The following is a 20165-nucleotide window of genomic DNA, read 5'->3' as shown; positions in this document are numbered from 1 at the left end:
AAGAGAGATAGTAGAGAGATGAGCCTTTGGTAATTATTAGTTTATATTGTCAATTGTGGGCTGTGTCTTGTTTCCATTCATCAATTACTTAATTATGGTGTTTCACCAATACACATGATATACTTACTGTATTGCTGGTTGGTTGTTACACAGGGAGCTAATGAACAGAATATACTTATTTGAAGATGTAATTTCAATTGGCGCAACAAGATTCAGCGCAACATACAGGTGCATGAAGCTATCTAAATTGTGTTTTGGTGCTCTTCTCCTCAAAAGCTTTAATAGTTTCTCATTTTCATTATTTCTTCGAACATTATAATTTGGATGCAAGAACTTGCACCCTGTCCGAATGTAGTATCTTTGATAATGTAAGGGATACTCTTCCTTTTATGATTGTGGTGGATGGTTAGATTGTACATTTGTTTGTCTGGTCTGGTAACCTCCATGAATATAATGATTTATTTATGCTTTGTCTACAATTGAACAGGGAATTTCTGTCACTGCAATGGGAACATATAACCTGAAGGATTCATGGTGGTCCAGAATGAGGAGATCTAATTACCTTTAAATTCACTCCCAGATAAGTGGCGAAGTGACTCAACATCAAAAGTTTTGGATCTGCTTTAGAGAAGTAACATAGTAGTTTTATTTTTTATTTTATTAAGCTTTGTATCAATAGTACACAAGGTAGGAAAACTTGTTGGCTGAGACAATGCAATAGGTGTGTAATTTTATGAATTCCACATTGTGTTTTGATTGTTTTTAGATTATTAATGAAAATTATGCACTTACGATCAAAGTTTGAGGATTGATTATTGTATTTTCATGTTATAGTCAGTGTATTGTAAACATTAATGTGAAAAGTACAAGACGGTAACACCACTGGAATGCTATTAGATAATGAACAATAGCATTTAACCAAACGCTATGGATTATTTAAGCATAGCAATTGACTAAATGCTATGGAAAATCTAACAATAGCGGTTGTGAAGTGCTATTGAAGCCTATACAATAGCGCTTCCAAAACGCTATAGATGTTGAATTTTCTATAGCGTTTGCAGAAACGCTATGACAGATCCTGGATCTATTATAGCTCGGGCAGACATAGCGTTTTTTGAGCGCTATGAATGAAAGTTTATGGTGTAGTAATGGTAGAGTCATCTAAATTGATTCATTCTCGAGGACCAACTCCATTCTTGTTGCCAAATGGCACAATCATTAATGTCATCGAAGCTCTCTACGCTGCTAGGGCCACAGAAGAACCCTTTTGATTAAAGATATTAGAGCCAATGGTTTTCATGTGGAAACACATTGTGAGAATGGAGAAGAGTTCCTTCGCATTACCTCTAATGACTACGGATGAAAACGAGTATTAGAGAAACTTATGTCTCACTCTAGTGGGTTATATGTAACCATTATTCGAGTAATTGAATCCAACAACGTCATAAGGGATGATCTTTGAGATTCTGACACATATAGGCTTTGGCATGACCATTTGGGACAACCCGGTCGTGACATGATGACCCGCATATTAAAGACTTCATATGGACATCCTTTCTTCAGAATGAAGAGAAGTAAGAATTCAAAATGATTTAAGGAGATAAAGGGACCGTTGCCAGGCCACATGGCTCTGCCGCTGTCCATCACCGGCCGGCTAACGCCGGCGCCTCCTACCCCCTGTGGCATAAGCATGACATTGACACCAATATTGCTGCCTTGACTCCTCTTTCTACTTCTCAAGTCAATTGCGACTTTGTGGCTCAACCAAAATCCTCATTGGTTGCTTCTTATGCCCACTTTTCGTTCTACAAAGCCTGTTCTTTAGCTAAATTATGATCGAGACCATCCTATGCAAAAGACACTAAGGAAAATATTCCATTCTTACAAAGAATCCAAGGTGATATCTGTGGACCTATTAAACCACCTTGCAGATAATTTAGATATTTTATGGTGTTGGTTGATGCATCAACACACTGGTCACATGTCATGCTCTTATCCACTAGAAATGCTGCTTTTGCTAAACTCCTAGTCCAAATTATAAAGCTTCAGCCCCACCACCTAGATCATCCTATTAAGTCAATACGTTTTGACAATGCTAGGGAGTTTACATTAAAAACTTCTGATGATTATTGCATGTTCATTGGGATTGAAGTTGAACATCTTGTTCCTCATGTTCATCGCCGAAATGGTCTCGCAGAAGCTATCATTAAAAGATTTCAAATGGTTGCTAGGGCATTGGTTATGCGCACCAATCTCCCTGTTTCTGCTTGGAGCTATGCAATATTAATTGCATGCAGCTGTGCTTATTCATCTGAGGCCCACTGCCCCACTCAACCCTTTTCTGCATACCAGATGGTGACTGAGTATGAATTTGATGTTTCACACTTATGCATTTTTGGGTGTGCAGTTTATGTGCCAATTAAGCCGCCACAGCGTACTAAGATGGGTCCTCAGAGACGTTTACGCATTTATGTGGGATATGATTCTCCAACCATTATCCGCTATATAGAACCCTTGACATGCGATCTCTTTACTGCTAGATTTGCGGATTGTCACTTTGATGAGACCGTATTCCCGTCGTTAGAGGGAGATAAGAACACTAATGTTCAACAGGAATTACAGGAATTGTCATGGTCTGTCCCCACTTTGTCTCATCTTGGGGCTATGCAATATTAATTGCATGCAGCTGTGCTTATTCATCTGAGGCCCACTGCCCCACTCAACCCTTTTCTGCATACCAGATGGTGACTGAGTATGAACTTGATGTTTCACACTTACGCATTTTTGGGTGTGCAGTTTATGTGCCAATTAAGCCGCCACAACGTACTAAGATGGGTCCTCAGAGACGTTTACGCATTTATGTGGGATATGATTCTCCAACCATTATCTGCTATATAGAACCCTTGACATGCGATCTCTTTACTGCTAGATTTGCGGATTGTCACTTTGATGAGACCGTATTCCCGTCGTTAGAGGGAGATAAGAACACTAATGTTCAACAGGAATTGTCATGGTCTGTCCCCACTTTGTCTCATCTTGATCCCCAAACTGCACAGTCCGACATTGAAGTGCGGAGCAGAATCGATGCATGACGCATTTACTGATATCGCTAAAGTAAGGAGATCACATATACTTGCTGCAAATGTGTCTGCAAGGATCGATGTCCCCACAAAGGGAGAACATAACGTCGCCGTGCCTCATGGTCTATCGAGGCTGCTTCTCCTTTACCAGAACTTTAACCAGGCTTTTACCCTCTGCCTGTTACGTTACTACCCTTACGTTTTTACAGCAACGTCTATCTTTTTTACTATAATGTTGATTATCTCCGTATTCAAATTATGTAGACAGGAGTCATCCACGCGTATTGGGCCCACAAGGCTCTACGCTCGGCGTACTCCAGACACACCCCTATTTATAAATGAATAAAATAAGTAAAAGATTGTGATACAGCTTTTTAGTCGTAAAATACTGTAAGGAGTTATATTTTTATTTTTTGGCAAAGAAATAAGGAGTAATTGGCCAACAAAAAGAAAAGGGTGTTCCACAGAGAGAGAATTTGGGGGTTAGGGCTTTGAGGGGCTTCGGCTTTGCAATCGCCGTTGCGGTGCAAAGGAGTAGTCTTTTTCGGGTAAGTAAATTCGGATCTTAGATGATATGTAAACCCAACTTGGATCCCATGGAGCCAAACCAGCGTTTCTGCCTTTACCTTGTTACTCTTGTTTCCTTTACCTTTTTTCATCATACAAATACAAATGGTTCATTGTGTAAATGGGTTTTGATTGCAGCTTGACTTAGAAGCAAGTAAAAGATGTTCAAGAACACATTCCAATCTGGGTTTCTGTCCATTCTATACAGCCTTGGGTATGCCGCTCTTGTCTTTTCAGTTTTGATTGGTCATACTTGTTGTAATTATGATGCTTAAGCTCTGCATTTTTTTTCTGGATAATTAGGAGCAAACCTTTGCAGATATGGGATAAAGAAGGTGAGTCCGGACAACCTATTAATCAACTTATCATATGCTTTCTTAAATTTCAAGTACTTTTTATTGTTGTTCTTGTCTCCCGATTATGGTCTGGACTGAAGAAGCAGAGCTCCTTAGCTTCTTTTTCTTGTTTTTCCTGCTTGGTCTGAGCTTTGTGGAATCTGAAATAATGAGGTGCACAATTTGGAGAGTTAGTAGACTTGATTTTATATCTGACTATCGAACATTACTTCCCTTCTATCATAAACTACAACAAAATCTGGTGCTAGTGTGAAAACAAATAATTTTCTACTTCATATCTTTGCCGTATATGCTGATGTCTTTAAGATGTTTGTGCCTAGTTGAAATTTCTTATGTGTTTGATTTCATGTCAAGCAGTTGTCAATGGCCATATAAAGAGACCACAGGATGAAGACATACAATCCAATGTCCTTGAAATTGTTGGATCAAATATCCAGTCCACATACATTACTTGCCCTGCAGATCCATCAGCAACACTGAGTATAAAACTGCCGTTCCTTGTTATGATTGTGAAGAATCTGAAGAAATATTTCACATTTGAGATTCAAGTTCTGGATGATAAGAATGTCCGGCGACGTTTTCGAGCTTCTAATTTTCAAGTGTGTAAGTTTGCCCCTGTTTATTGATGTTGATCATTGACATGGCCTTTTTTTTTTTTGCCTCTTCTTTTGGTATTTCAAGTAATATTCTGGTAACCAATGATGGCTGCTGTCTATATTACTCAAGAAGTAGAACAAAAGAAACTTGAAACCTATTTGGTGAAAGTTTGCTTTTATTATGAGCAGTGCACGATTCTAACCCATTGATCACTCTTGTAGAATGTTTCTTAGGAATAGTGTATGGTAATCTGTTATCTGTTTTCTTTGATTTAATGTCTGAACATGGTGCTGTTATATATTCTTCTGTGAATGGTATACACAACTTTTGGACTATTGGGAGATTTGGTGAAATCTGCATGTTTTATGATTATACTGGTTGAATACAATTCAAGTACAACTAATTTTGGTAAAGTTGTGTTCTTTGACCAATCCTTGTGTTTGGAATTATAACAAAAGTGTCTCATAATGCTCTGCATCAAATTGATTATATGCTGCTCTGGAAATATTAAAGGGAATAAAATACAAGTGGGTACTTATTTATTTATCTTTTGTAGGCTGTCACTCGAGTGAAGCCGTATATCTGCACCATGCCACTGAGGATGGATGAGGGATGGAATCAAATTCAGTTTAATCTGGCTGATTTTACCAGGAGAGCCTATGGAACAAACTATGTGGAGACTTTGCGAGTTCAGGTTCATGCAAATTGTCGCCTGAGGAGGATATATTTCTCTGACCGCCTGTACTCTGAAGAGGAACTTCCTCCTGAATTTAAATTATACCTTCCAATGCAGCAGGTAATTGAGTCGGTCTTCCTGGTGAAAAAAAAAAAATTGGGCTTTTCTACTTCCTCAGTTTCAGTCCGCTCATGCTAATAATGTTTGTACTGCAGAGGACATGATGTGATGCAAGAGAGAAGGTTCAAACCATTGGAGCTGACTGGATGTAATCTTTTCTTTTAACGGGTGTACCAGAAAGTACCAATTCTATCAGACCTTGTTCGTATGCTCATGGGACAGATAATATAGTTCAGAAAACCCTTGATATTTAGAGATTTTGTGTGCATTGTGATCGGATTAAGCATGACTGGACATAATGTTTGTGTCTTTCATTATTCCAATTTTCCCAGCCTTTGTGGTTTGTTTCCTGAGAATATCAATCATCTTTTCTTTACCTGCTCTTTCTCTCAGTATATTTGGAAGAAAGTTCTTTGTTCTTGTGGGGTACCTTGGCTGAACCCTCCATGGCCTTTATTTGTTGATTGGGCTTCTTCTCGGTGGGGCGGTAAATCTCTCTCTTCTACCATCAAGAAGCTTGGCCTTTCGGTTTCTGTTTACTTCATCTGGAAAGAGAGAAATAATCGCATCTTTAGGAGTGAAAGATGTGTTCCCTCTGTGGTTTTCAAGCATATTATCACCACGATTAGATGCAGGCTCATTTCCATCAAGTTTAAGTCTACAAGTACTAATAGAACCATTGCTGAAAAGTGGAACTTAGCTACTACTTAGCTTTTGTCCTTGCTTTGATTCCTTTTTTGGTTTGTTTTGCTTTCTTTTTGGATGGCTTGTTTCCCTTGCTTTTGTAAGTTTTTTGCCTCTGGCTTTGGTTGTACTGGGCTTTGCCCTCCCCTCTTTGGTTTAATATACTCGTTTATTTACCAAAAAAAAAAAATTTTCCCAGCCTGGTAAATAGCGTTGGTTTCTTATGTTTATGGCTGTGGAGTTGATGATATAGAAGAACCTAGTATACATAATTTGTGGCACAAGAGTACATTATTTTTAGACAAGCTTACTCCAGCCCGGTCTACAAGTAAAATTCAGCGGGGTTTGTGTTGAAATTGTCCCTGATGCTTCCCTGAAACCATTTTTATGACTTTATGGTGAAGCAAATTGTTTTGGGGACTAATGAGAAACCCCTCTAAAATCTAAGGACTCTGGTGCAAAGCAATATCGAAGGAAACTTGGAGTCAAATCAATATCAAAGAAGAATGAGCAGTCGTTACATAGAATCTAAAAATTGGAACTTTCTGAAATTCAGCTGAAAAATTACATAATAAATAATGCATTCTTCATTCCATGAGGGATGTCCCAACTCCGAGAAGTGCTCAAAGGTTTCATGAGAAAAAAATACTTAATTTATAATGAGAAAATTACACAGTAGCACCAGACCAAAGATGTAAAAACAGAAAACCCACCTTCAAATAGATTTATACAAATAAGGACAGGAGCCCAGGCCCAAAAACCAAATGAAGCAGGTCTGACTCCAAATTTTAATGCAAAATGACCAAAATGCTCAATTTGATAAAAAATTTACGCACATGCCATTGAGTGAATCAAATACCCAATACCCGGGCCGGTTATCAAATCAGAAACCGCAAAACAGTAGCAGAGAGTATCGTTCCCAAATCTGAAACCCTACAATTTCGAAATGGTATCAAATCAGTAGCAGAAGTCAAATTCGACGAAGAACTAACCCAAGAAATCAAGTCAACATACTCTCCGTCTTGATTTCCAGCAAAACAATCGGTAAGTTTGGTTAGATTTTGAATCTCGTTCATGGTTTTTGCTTCGATTTCATGAAAAATCAGTAGCGACATTTAAAACGGTCTCGAAAATGCAGGTTTTCATCTTTGAATCATAGTGAATTCGAAGGTGGGTCGGAGGTGGGTTCTGCGGCGGCCGGAGAACCAGCCGAGGAGGTGGGAGGAGGGGTGTAGAAGGAGAGGGAGGAGAAACGATTCATAATTCTTACTCCGATTTCGATCTGAATCTATCGCTGTTAGATATCTCTGTATCAATGCCGGAATACGAAGAAGTCAAAATCTTCCTGCTTATTTTATTAATTCCTTGTTGCTATCTGCTAACCGATTTGTCTGTTTCGCCGATTTCTGGTTTTGTTTTGTTATTTTAATTAGAGCAGAGGTCAGGGTTTTTGTCACCATTTATTTTTGATGGGTAATAGTCGTCATCATCATTTGTTTATATGATAGGAGCTTAAATGAGTGGGGCAGGTGATGTCTGAAATTATTAGTAATTTTTTTTTATGCTGAAGCCACCCCACGTTCTTTTTAATATTCAAATCTTAAACTATCAATTTTGATGTATTGTCTAGTGTGCATTGAATCGAGTTCTTAATGTTGAAGATATGTAAAATGGTTTGGATTCTAACTTTTTGTCGTTTAATCTGATGTTTTGTACTCAGGTTTGATGAATATGCCTTCTAAATTTTAGATGCATGGATGATCATGTAGAATATTTATAATGAAAGGTTATTATGGGTTTTGCTATTGTTGATGGAATAGATGGGTGACTAGTTGTTGTTTTCTTGGATCTGCTACTATTCAAATTGAATTGATATGCTACTATATAGTTTATGTCAATGATATGTTTTTCAGTTGCTGGATCTGCCACTATTATTGATTTGTTACTACTCAAATTGAATTGATATGCTACTATATGGTTTATAGTTTATGTCAATGATATGATCTGCTACTGTTCAGTGATATGATATGTTATTTGGTTCAATGATATGATCGGACTGCTTTCAAAGATATGATCTGCTACTGTTCAAATTGAATTGATCTGCTACTTTATAGTTTATGGTTTATGTTAATGATATGATATTCATTGTTTATGGTTCAAATTGGCTACTGCTCCTGCTACTACTATTGCAAATGAAGCTGCTATTGAACCAAAGACACGTTCAACAATAAAGAAGAAAAAGAATCCTGCTCCTGCTACTACTACTGCTACTGCTCCTAATACTGGTCCTGCTACTGTCAATGATATGTCAAATTCTTACCTAGGGATTATCATTCAGAGTTTCTCGTAATTGGAAGAGAGTAGTAAAACTAATATATTAACCTGTAATCTAATGAACTCAATTGCAACTAACGAGGAAAACCTTGACATTTACGTTGATCCAATCATTTTATATTTCACCCAAGCATAATCTTTGAAGTTTTAGATGAGTTAAGGAGAAAAGAAACAAATGTAGTAGCAGAACTGAACGAGTATGAGTGTAGCGAGTGCAGTAGCAGGATTGGACGAGTGTAGTAGCAGAACACGAGTACAAGTGTAGTAGCAGAACTGGACGAGTATGAGTGCAGTAGCAGGATTGGACGAGTGCAGTAGCAGGATCAGGCGATGACGAGTGCAGTAGCAGGATCAGGCGATGACGAGTGCAGTAGCAGAAAACGAGTAGCAGAACTGCACAAGTATGAGTGCAGTAGCAGGATTGGACGAGTGCAGTAGCAGGATTAGATGATGACGAGTGCAGTAGCAGAACTGGACGAGTATGAGTACAGTAGCAGGATTGGACGAGTGCAGTAGCAGGATTAGGCGATTACGAGTGCAGTAGCAGAACTGGACGAGTATGAGTGCAGTAGCAGGATTGGACGAGTGCAGTAGCAGGATTAGGCGATCACGAGTGCAGTAGCAGAACACGAGTAGCAGAACTGGACGAGTATGAGTGCAGCGAGTGCAGTAGCAGGATTGGACGAGTGCAGTAGCATGATTAGGCGATCACGAGTGCAGTAGTAGCAGAACTGGACGAGAATGAATGCAGCGAGTGCAGTAGCAGGATTAGGCGATCACGAGTGCAGTAGCAGGATTAGGCGATCACGAGTGCAGTAGCAGAACTGGACGAGTATGAGTGCAGTAACAGGATTAGGCGATGAGATAAGAGTAGTAGGAGAGTGAGGTTTTGTGAAGTAACATAAAGGGATTATTCTCAAGAAAAAAAAAAAGTAAAATAAACGGATTGTTCTCAGAAGAAAAAAATTTAACATAAATGGATTATTCTCAAAAAAAAAAAAAGAAAAAAAAAAAAGAGTAACATAAACGGATTGTTCTTAAAAAAAGAAAAAGTAACATAAACAAATTGTTCTCAGAAAAAAAAAAGTAACATAAATGAATTATTCTCAGAAAAAACAAATAACATAAATTGATTATTCTAAAAAAAAAAGTAATATAAAGGGATTAAAAGTAAAAAAAAAATAGTTAAAGATAAAAAAATAAATTAAATCATGACATGTGGCAAGTGGAGAGTAGATTGTCCTTATTTGTAAAATTTAATCCTTGTAAAGAGATTAGAAGTCAAAAGAAGTAGTTAAGGATAAAAAAGTAAATTAACTCATGACATGTGGCAAGTGGAGAGCACATTGTCCTTATTTGTAAGATTTAGTCCTTATATGTTTAATTCAATCTTTAGTGGATGTATTTGTTAAGTCATCTTTTGTCAATAACTTATATGTAATTTGTTATAATTTATAAGTGAGCGATGTGGGTTAACTATATAACCGTGGTGAGCCCATGAATCCCATACAATAATGGGTCTTACATACATCCCGTCCAAATTTGTCTTTGTGTGGAAGGTTGTCACTATTATCTAATGGGTGCATAAAAGAAAGATGCTTTAGCCCACTTTTGTAGTAGTGTCTCCTGGTTTACACATCTTCGTGCACTGGGATTATGAAAAATTATGGAGGCTGGTTATATTACTGTAATATACATGGGGTGTTGTGTTGTCATTAACACAGCCTAAACAGTAACAATACCTAAATGAGTAGGGACCCTTTCTGCTACTATTGTCCTAGACTCCTGGTACATCTGAATCCCTCCATCATCTCAGAGATTGTGCAAGAGCTAAATGTCTTTGGCATGGTTTTCATGCTCCCAACAAGCCAACAGCGGTTCCTCCATGACTTTATAAAAGTTTTGAAATTTATAAAAGTTCGAGAAGTGGCGAGCTAATTGAACTGTTATGAGTTATATCCATCAAGCCAACACCGGGTCCTCCATAACTTTACTCTTAGCAGAAACTGGTGCTTTGGTGTTGGAGCTGTAGGTTTCTTGGTGACTAAGTCAAATAGACTTATCACATTTAATATCGTGTTAGTTGCTGTTCTGTTAATAAAGTCCTGAATATCAAGGTTTAGCTTAGGTTTGAATTATTCCTTAACAAGGTTCGAAAAATCGCTAGGCGCTAGTCGGGCGGTGGCTAGAGGACTAGCGCCCAGGCGCCTAGGCGGGTGCCTAGACGGCGCCTAGGCGGTTTTACTTTTTTTTAATTTATTTTTATAACATATGAAATATAAATAAGAGTTTATAACTTTATATAGAGTTAAAAAATATATAAAGGCATGTTATAATTTTTAAATAAGAATATAAGAGCAAGCCCAAGCCCATGAATCCATCATCCAAAATAAATCAAGCCGTCCAACTTTCTCTCTCTCTAAACCCCTAATTCATAAACTCAGCCGCTCTCTCCCCCTTTCTCTCTGCAACTCCGTAACTCTCTCTCATCTCTCGAGTAGTCTGCTTCTGATTTAGAAGAAAAAAGATCAATGTCTCGTACTATTCACAAGTTTACAGGAGGCAAGCCTCCAAGGAAGCAATAATTTGAGGCTGGCGGCAGATTGGTTGAAGACGGAGCTCTTGATTTTGGGATCAAAACGTCGGAGTCAAAGTGGTCAGATGCAGAAGAGGAGGAAGAGGAGAGGGAAATGGAGTAGAGTTCAGATTGGGTAAGGAAGTAGAGGTCCGACGTTTGGGGAGAGCAGAGGCTGGGGGTTATTTTTCTAGTTTGGGGATCGAATGGGTTTAGGTTTGGCTGATGTCCGGCAAAAAAAAAAAAGGAGGCGGAAACCGTCCAGCCGCCGAGAGCGTCCAGGCGGACGCCCAAGCCGCCTAGGCGGCCGCCTAAAATCCATCCGCCTAAGGCCTCCGATTATACATTAATCTCCTCGGTCTGCTGCCGCCCAGCGCCTAGGCGGCCTGGGCGGCCGTTTTTTAGAACACTGTTCCTTAACAGATTCACCACGTCTTTAGGTCAGGTTAACGTGGTTGTTTTGTTTTTCATTCCTGTTTTGTAAGGCTGGTATAAAGCCACAGTTTCATTCATTCAATAAGATAAGCTTTGAACTCCCAAATATTGAGATTTATGTGTTTAGAGCTTAGAGGTTTCAACAAAGTGGTATCAAAGCCCCAACAAAGGGGCCTGATCGAGTGTAGTTAGGAACTGCAGTCTCCTAACAAGAGAGAAAGAGAGAAAATAGAAAGTGAGAACGAGTAAAAGAAAGATGGCAACTGAAGGAGGCAGCTTTATGCAACCTGCTATACCTAAGTTCGATGGTCACTATGACCATTGGGCTATGCTCATGGAGAATTTTCTCCATTCGAAGGAATATTGGTCCTTACGATAGGAGATGGAGCTGAGGCAACATAGGCACAAAAGAAAACAATTGAAGATCAACGATTGAAAGACCTAAAGGTGAAAATTACCTTTTTCAGGCCATAGATCGAACTATCATGGAAACAATCCTTGATAAGGAGAGTTCAAAGAGCATATGGGATTCGATGAGGCAAAAGTATCAGGGGACAACAAGAGTGAAAAGGGCTCAGCTACAGGCATTGAGAAGGGAATTTGAAGTTCTTCAAATGAGAGAAGGAGAGAAGGTGGACGAGTACTTTGCTCGGACACTAACAATTGCAAACAAGATGAAAGCTCATGGAGAGAAGATGGGACAGGTTGTGATCATTGAGAAGATCTTGAGATCAATGACCTCAAGATTTGATTAAGTTGTATGTTCGGTGGAGGAGTCCAAAGATTTGGATGTGTTGACAATTGATGAATTACAAAGCAGCTTATTAGTTCATGAGCAGAGAATGAACTGTCACGATGGAGGAGATGAGCAGGCCTTGAAGATTTCTTATGAAGAGAGACTTGGAGGAAGAGGAAGAGGTCGAGGTACAACTCGAGGTCGAGGAAGAGGCAGAGGGAGGCAGCCATTCAACAAGGCGATTGTGGAATGCTACAAATGCCATAAGCTAGGACGTAAACTTCCAATATGAGTGTCCTAGTTGGGAAAAAAAGTGCTAATTATGCTGAGCCTGATGAAGAACATGAGATGTTGTTAATGGCTTACGTAGAGCTCCATAATTCCAAAAGAGAAGAAGTATGGTTCCTTGACTCCGGCTGTAGCAACCATATGAGTGGTAATAAGCAATGGTTTCTCAACCTAGATGAGACATTCAGACAAGTGGTGAAGCTTGGCAACAACTCAAAGATGGCAGTGATGGGGAAAGGAAGCATCATATTGCAAGTTAATGGAGCAAATCAGGTAATCAGTGAAGTGTTCTATATTCCTGAGCTTAAAAATAATTTGCTAAGTATCGGCCAGTTGCAAGAAAGAAATAACTTGGCCATTCTTATTCAACATGGAGCGTGTAAGATATATCATCCTGTAAGAGGATTAATCATGCAGAATCAAATGTCTGCTAATAGGATGTTTGTTCTTCTTGCCTTGATGCTAACTCAAGATCAAGCTCCAACCCCTGCATGCTTTCAAATTGCATCTGAAGATAAAACCCATCTATGACACCGGAGATTTGGGCATCTTAATTTCAAAGGTTTGAGAGCCTTGTCCTACAAGAAAATGGTGAAGGGCCTGCCTTCTCTCAAAGCTTCTTCGAAACTGTACCCTGACTGCATGGTAGGCAAACAACATCGAGAATCCATCCCAAAGAAAAGTTTGTGGAGAGCATCTTAGAGGCTTCAGCTCATGCACTCTGACATTTGTGGTCCTATCACACCTAAGTCCAACAGCCAAAAGAGGTACCTAATCACCTTTATAGATGATTATAGCAGAAAAGTGTGGACTTATTTCTTGAATGCCAAGTCAGAAGCTTTTGTTGTGTTTAAAAAATTCAAGAGTTTGGTAGAGAAAGAAACCGGGAACTTTATATGTTGTCTTTGTACTGATAGAGGTGGGGAGTTCACCTCATTGGAATTTAACAAGTTTTGCAGCTCAAATGTCATTGGTAGGCAACTCACTGCAGCCTACACCCCACAACAAAATGGGGTTGCAAAGCGGAAAAACCGAACTATCATGAACATGGTACGTTGCATGTTGTCAGAGAAACAAGTTCCCAAAGAATTGTACCCTCAATCGATGTCCTACCCTAGCAGTGAAAAACATGACTCCAGAGGAAGCATGGTGTGGTTTCAAACCTTCTGTTGATCATTTAAGGTTGTTCGGTTGCATTGGTCATGTGCATATTCCTGACAACAAAAGGCAAAAACTTGATGACAAAAGCTTCAGGTGTGTTTTCTTAGGCTTAAGTGAAGAATCTAAAGCTTATAGATTGTATGACCCTGTGTCGAAGAAAGTTGTTATAAGCAGGGACGTTGTGTTTGAGGAAGACGAGAAATGGAATTGGGGTAAAACTATTGAAGAAGCTAACCGTGATGTTCTTGAGTGGGGAGATGAAGATGAATTAGGAGAGAATGAGGAAGAAGAGGTCAGTGAAGAAGAAGAGCAGGTCGAAGACGAAGCCACTAGTTCTTCATCAAATGAATCAACTGAAGATAATTCTCCAAGTCCTGTTCAAGGGAGGATAAGAAGAGAGCCACCATGGATGCAAGATTACGTAAGCGGTGAGGGCCTGTCTGAGGAGGAAGGGAACAATCTTGTGATGTTTACTTCATCTGGTGATCCTATGTCCTTTGAAGAAGCTGTCAAATGCCAAAAATGGAGAGAATCAATGGACTTGGAGATTAAAGCCATCGAGAAGAATGGGACATCGGAGTTAACTACAATACCAGATGGAGCCAAAAAGATAGGGGTGAAATGGATATTTAAAACCAAGATGAACGAGAATGGGGAGGTTGATAAATGTAAAGCTCAGCTTGTGGCCAAGGGATACACTCAGCAGTATGGAATAGATTACACCGAGGTGTTTGCTCCGGTAGCTCATTGGGATACTATTAGAATGATTCTCGCTCTTGCAGCTCACAAAGGGTGGAATGTGTACCAACTTGATGTGAAGAGTGCATTTATGCACGGTGAGTTGAATGAAGCAGTGTTTGTTGAGCAACCTCGGGGTTATGAGAAGAAGGGAGCAGAAGACAAGGTGTATAGACTGAAGAAGACCCTATACGGGCTCAAACAAGCTCCTATTTTGTCAAGGAGGGGTTTGAAAGATGTCTCTGTGAGCACACTTAATTTATAAAAATAGAAGAAGAATGAGGACTTCTTGTGGTCAGTTTGTACGTGGACGATCTCATATTCACAGGGAACAATGAAGCAATGTTTGAGAGATTCAAGGCCTCTATGAAGCAAGAGTTCGATATGTCTGATCTTGGAAAAATGAAATATTTTCTTGGTGTGGAAGTGGTGCAAAGCACTGAGGGAATTTTCATAAGTCAGAAGAAATATGCTAATGAAGTGTTGGAGAGATTTGGCATGGAGCGTTGTAATCCTATGATGAATCCAATTGTGCCGGGGTGCAAGCTTGTGAAGGATGAAGGTGGTACTAGTGTTGATGCTACTGCTTACAAGCAAATGGTGGGCAGTCTCATGTATTTGACTGCCACCAGACCAGAGTTGGCGTATGTGGTGAGCTTAATTAGCCGGTTCATGGAGAGGCCAACTGTATTGCATCAACAAGCAGTGAAAAGAATCCTTCGATATTTAAAGGGCACTGTTGGATTAGGGATTCTTTATAAGAGAGGAGGAGAAAAGAATTTTCTGGCTTATTCGGATAGCGACTACGCAGGAGACATTGAGGATCGAAAGAGTACGTCGGGGTATGCGTTCTTATTAAGCTCAGGTGCTGTGGCTTGGTCCTCGAAGAAACAGCTGGTGGTCACACTCTCCACCACTGAGGCAGAGTTCATAGCTGCTGCCTCCTGTGCATGTCAAGGAGTGTGGATGCGTAGGGTTCTCGGAAAACTTGGTCATGAACAAAGTAAGTGCACTGTGGTTTTTTGTGACAATAGCTCAGCTATTAAACTTTCGAAGAATCCTGATTTGCATGGTAGAAGTAAACACATTGATATCAGATTTCACTTTCTTTGTGACTTAACAAAAGATGGGATTATTGAGTTAGTCTATTGTGGTTCGAAAGATCAAATTGCTGACATTACGACTAAGCCCTTGAAGCTGGAGGTGTTCTTGAGATTGAGGGATCTGCTTGGAGTTCGCGTGGCACCAGTGGTAAACTGACTTCAGTTTGCAGGTCAGTTTAAGGGAGGATGTTGGAGCTGTAGGTTTCTTGGTGACTAAGTCAAATAGACTTATCACATTTAATATCGTGTTAGTTGCTGTTCTGTTAATAAAGTCCTGAATATCAGGGTTTAGCTTAGGTTTGAATTATTCCTTAACAGATTCACCACATCTTTAGGTCATATTAACGTGGTTGTTTTGTTTTTCATTCCTGTTTTGTAAGGCTGGTATAAAGCCACAGTTTCATTCATTCAATAAGATAAGCTTTGAACTCCCAAATATTGAGATTTCTGTGTTGAGAGCTTAGAGGTTTCAACATTTGGTTCGCACATTTGGAAGGTCTAACTTCTCATGAAGGGATGGCACTGAAGAAGGTGCTTCAGGGAGATCTTGAATAGTGATATGAGCTTCCAATTTCTCAAATTCTACCAAAATTTCCTCTTCATCTTCTGTAGATAATTTCTCCCCCAAGATTGCATTAATTTCATCTTGGTAAGCTTTTGCTTCATCAGTATCATCCATTAGCTTTTGAACATCCTTAAGGTTGATCTCACTTTGTATAGCTTTAATTGCATTATTACCGGTCTTCAAACTCTCAAATACAACTTTCTGCTTGCTTGTTAGTTCAATAACTTGCAATTGTTGCTCAACATTAATAACCCAGGTATCTACTTGCCTTAATAATTCTTCTTGTGCCTTTTTCTTTTCACGAATCAAGTCCCTTGCAGCTTGCTTTTCTGCTTCAATTACAACCTCAAGCTGTTGTTGGTACTGAGCAAGTTTGCGTCTCTGGGTCTTGAGAGAGAGAATAGCTCAATCAACTTCAGTGATCTTGGGTTTCTTCCCCAACAAGTTTCCCATCTATTACTCCTACAACATTCCTTTTCGGCTGACTTAAATTTTATCAGTGTATAAAGAATGATGATTCAAGCCAAAAGGTTTTGAATGATGAAGCTTCTTCCAACAAAACCGGAGATGTGTTCGCTCCAAGCACAAAGAGAATTCAACCTGTCTATGATGAGAGAGGTGTATTGACGATTAATTGTTCTTTCCTCAAGTTTATAGATGCAATGATACCCAATAGACTTTTCCTGAAGTATGAGAAAGATCCTTTAGGCTTATTTTTACATTCAAATGACACCCAGATAAGACCCCATAACCAGTTATTGTGATAATCACAATCTTTTAACTAAATTGTCAACGAAACCAAAATCGATAGAATTGATAGAGTATATAATTGAAACAATCAAATGCTAAATCAAACTCAAAACAGAGAATAAATAAATAAATAAATATATATATATATATATATATATATATATATATATATATATATATATATATATATATATTTGCCATCAACGGTTGTAATACTAATATAGAAGAGCGAAAAAGTGAGACAAACCGAGATGGATGGGAAATACATGCGATTTCGAACCTGGTGCTGAGATTGGAGTCCAAGTCGCCCACAAAGCTCAGTCCAGTGAAGAAGACCTTCATTCAAACAAATCAAACAGGAGAAAAAGAAAAACAAATAAAACCTCTGTCTGTCTCTCAGCCAGGGGCAGAGCCAGGCATTCATTACCTGGTAGGGTGAACTTGCAAAGTCAGCTTTAGCCTCAATTTAAGTTTCAGATGTGAGAAAAGCGAACTTTAGAACGATCTCTCTTCTCATTTTGCTTCGAGAAAACAGGCGACTAAATTAGGGTTTGGAAAAAGCAAAGGAGACTATGCGGCCTGTCCGGCGGCGCCTCCACATTGATCGTGGCTCCTTGCCTCATCGACGATTGGCGGGTGTTGCCGGACGGGTTCCTGGGATCTGGGGGCTCTCGGCTTTGGCCTCTCTTCATCGGTCTGGGCTGGGAACGTTTCTTCTCTCCTCTCAAGTGGCGACGCAGGTGTGGGTAATTGGCGATCGGCGATCTGTGGTGGCCCGGGTATGGAACAGGTGGTTAGTGGCCAGATCATGGCGGCCGTATACCATGGATCGTATGGCGCTGATTGCTTCTCTATGGTGGGTCACTGGACAGAGATTGCAGCGGTGGTTTTGGGCTCCCAAACTAAGGGACACAGACGGGTGGAGGTCCTCCGCTCTGAGGTGGCTGGACATGGTGATTTCTGATAAGTTTCTTGGACAACAGGCCGGAAGTTTGGCGTGGCTCGCTGTATGGTCTGGGTTTCTTGGGCGAGGCGAGCTCGAAGGGAGAGTCTTGACACTCTTGTGGTGGTGGGCTGCCGACGAAGCACTTAAGGGGAGGGAGGAGGAGTATGATGGCTCTTTTTTGTTTTTGTTTTTTAGTAGAGTAATTATTTTGGTTAGGCTTTTTTTGTCATTAGAATGTCCCTACTCTTGTGAGCTAGGGTTGGCTCAAATTGGGGTGCCATGGATATGGTGTTATTCTTGGGGACGAGTTGGTTTATATTCGGTTTTATCTTATGGTCAACGTGCTAACAAGCGATCCTTGCACGTGGTCAGGTTTCATTGGGACGCGGTGTGGAAGAGGGCGCTGGTTTCTCTGGCGGTTGTCTATGGGGTGTTATCGAGTTTCTCGGGGTTATCTGTAGCCTGTGAGGTTGGGCGAAATAGGTGGTTAGGGGTTGGGCTCTTTTGGCTCATGGATGTCATTCTGGATGACGGACCCGTAACTAGTTCGGTTTTTAGGGAGGAGAATGGGGAGTTCTTGTCCACCACTAGCTAGTCATGATATGATGATCCGCCTACAAAAGACTTCACACGGACATCCATTCTCTCGAGCAAAATGAAGCATGAATCAAAGGTTGATTCTTGGACTAAGTGTGACCGCCGCCGTCCACCACCAGCCTAGGGCTGGCACAGTCCCTATCCATGACACCATGGATGGCGTCCATCATGGTGATGGCACCCCAGGTGATGCTGCAATCACCAACTTTCTTCAAATAGCGTTTTCAGACGCTCAGGCCCAACCAAAATCCTCATTGGTTGCTTCTAAAGCCTCTCGCTCGTTTTACAAAGCCAGTTCCTTAGGGAAATTATGATTGAAACCGTCCTATGCAAAGGATATGAAAATACTTATTCTGTTCTTACATAGAATCCATGGGGATTCTGTGGACTAATTCAACCAACTTGCGGACGTTTAAATATCTCATGATGATTGGTTGACACGCAAACACGCTGGTCACGTGTTGTGCCATTGTCCACTTGTAATGCTGCTTATGCTACACTCCTAGCAAATATCATATGACAACGCGCTCACTCCCAGGATCATCATATTCCGTCAATTGGACTTGACGATGCTAGAGAGTTTACATCGAAGACTTTCGATGGTTATTGCATTGGGACTGATGTTGGACATCATATTCCCATGAACACACCCAAATGGTCTCGCCAAAACGACTACGATGGTAGTCCGGACATTGGTAATGCACACCAATCTCCTTATATCCGCTTGGGGTGATGTAATATCGCATGCAGCTATGCTAGTTTGTCTACGACCCACTGCCACTAAATCTACCTCTGCGTTACAGCTAGTGACTGGGTACAAGTATCGTACTTACGCACATTTGAGTGAGCCATTTATGTGCCAATTGCGCCGCCACAACGCTCTATGATGGGTCCTTACAGATGAATGGGCAACTACGTTAGATTTGAGATTCCAACAACCGTCCGCCACTTAATGCCCTTGCTAGGCGATCTCCTTACCGCTAGATTTGCGGATGTCACTTTGATGAGACAGTCTTCCCGTCGTTAGGGGGAGATAAGAACGCGGATGTTCAGCAGGAACGACAGGATGTCGTGGCCTGTCCCCACTGTGTCTCATCTCGATCCCCGTTAAAGTGACGAGATCACACAAATATGCTGCAAACATGCCTACAAGGATGGACGTAGCTCTATATTCCTGAGAATATAGAGCTCTATGAAAATTAAGCCTAAATGCCTCAACGCTACGAGAGGACATAGCGCCACCCTACACGGAGGTACATAGCGCCAACGCCAAAAAAAGTGGCATTATGGCGTTATAGGCCATGGCCCCAGCTAGGATGCGTGGGAGGCCCGTGGGTTTTAAATGATACTTTGGCACATTCCAATCCTTTGATCATCAAGACTCAAAATCCGTCTCATGAGAATCTTTCTGATTATGGTTATCGTTGGGGGACGCCTCAACGTTAGAACCTATTCCTGAGAATATAGAGCTCTATGAAAATTACACTAGTGTACATGAGACTTGGGATATAAACTCCATCATAATTGATGATGTAGTTGCACATGAGTTTGTTGAGTCCGATGATATCGAACAATGCTCTGTTGATGAATGAATGCCAACGTAGAGAAATTTGGCCTAAATGGAAAGATGCGATCCAGGTTAAGTTGGATTCTCTAACGAAGAGGAGGGTTTTTGAGCCAATGATGCCAACACCTCCTAACATAAAACCTGTTAACTAATGGGTCTTCGTTAGAAAGCGAAGTGAGAAAAAGAGATGGTAATCTCGCCTTATGGCGCAAGGCTTCTCATAAAACGCCCTGGAATCAACTACGATGAGACATATTCTCTCGTAATGGATGTCATTGCACTCCACTACC

The 20165-nt window shown here is 40.4% G+C and overlaps 1 protein-coding gene and 1 pseudogene across 1 annotated transcript; one reads left to right on the top strand and one right to left on the bottom strand.

Moving 5' to 3' along the window:
• Positions 1-3459: 3459 nt before the first annotated feature.
• Positions 3460-5719, top strand: LOC133715165 (uncharacterized). Its single transcript, XM_062141552.1, has 6 exons — positions 3460-3628; positions 3786-3861; positions 3951-3982; positions 4361-4602; positions 5157-5396; positions 5492-5719. Exons 2-6 carry the CDS (start codon positions 3809-3811, stop codon positions 5498-5500), a joined length of 576 nt encoding a protein of 191 aa, XP_061997536.1. The 5' UTR covers positions 3460-3628; positions 3786-3808; the 3' UTR covers positions 5501-5719.
• Positions 5720-15896: 10177 nt separating this feature from the next.
• On the bottom strand, positions 15897-16814 carry LOC133718922 (vacuolar protein sorting-associated protein 20 homolog 2-like; annotated as a pseudogene).
• Between the last annotated feature and the right edge of the window lie 3351 nt (positions 16815-20165).

The sequence above is a fragment of the Rosa rugosa genome, chromosome 6 (genome assembly GCF_958449725.1).
Source record: "Rosa rugosa chromosome 6, drRosRugo1.1, whole genome shotgun sequence".
NCBI lineage: Eukaryota > Viridiplantae > Streptophyta > Magnoliopsida > Rosales > Rosaceae > Rosa > Rosa rugosa.
Note: the sequence above shows the minus strand (reverse complement) of the source record. Positions and strands in the feature narration are given on the sequence as shown.

Bases quoted from the DNA above. Each gene is read 5' to 3' on its own strand.
- LOC133715165 (XM_062141552.1), top strand. From the start codon at position 3,809: ATGTTCAAGAACACATTCCAATCTGGGTTTCTGTCCATTCTATACAGC. The intron at 3,983-4,360 runs GTGAGTCCGGAC...CATGTCAAGCAG, and splicing joins GCAGATATGGGATAAAGAAG to TTGTCAATGGCCATATAAAG. The intron at 4,603-5,156 runs GTGTGTAAGTTT...TATCTTTTGTAG, and splicing joins TTCGAGCTTCTAATTTTCAA to GCTGTCACTCGAGTGAAGCC.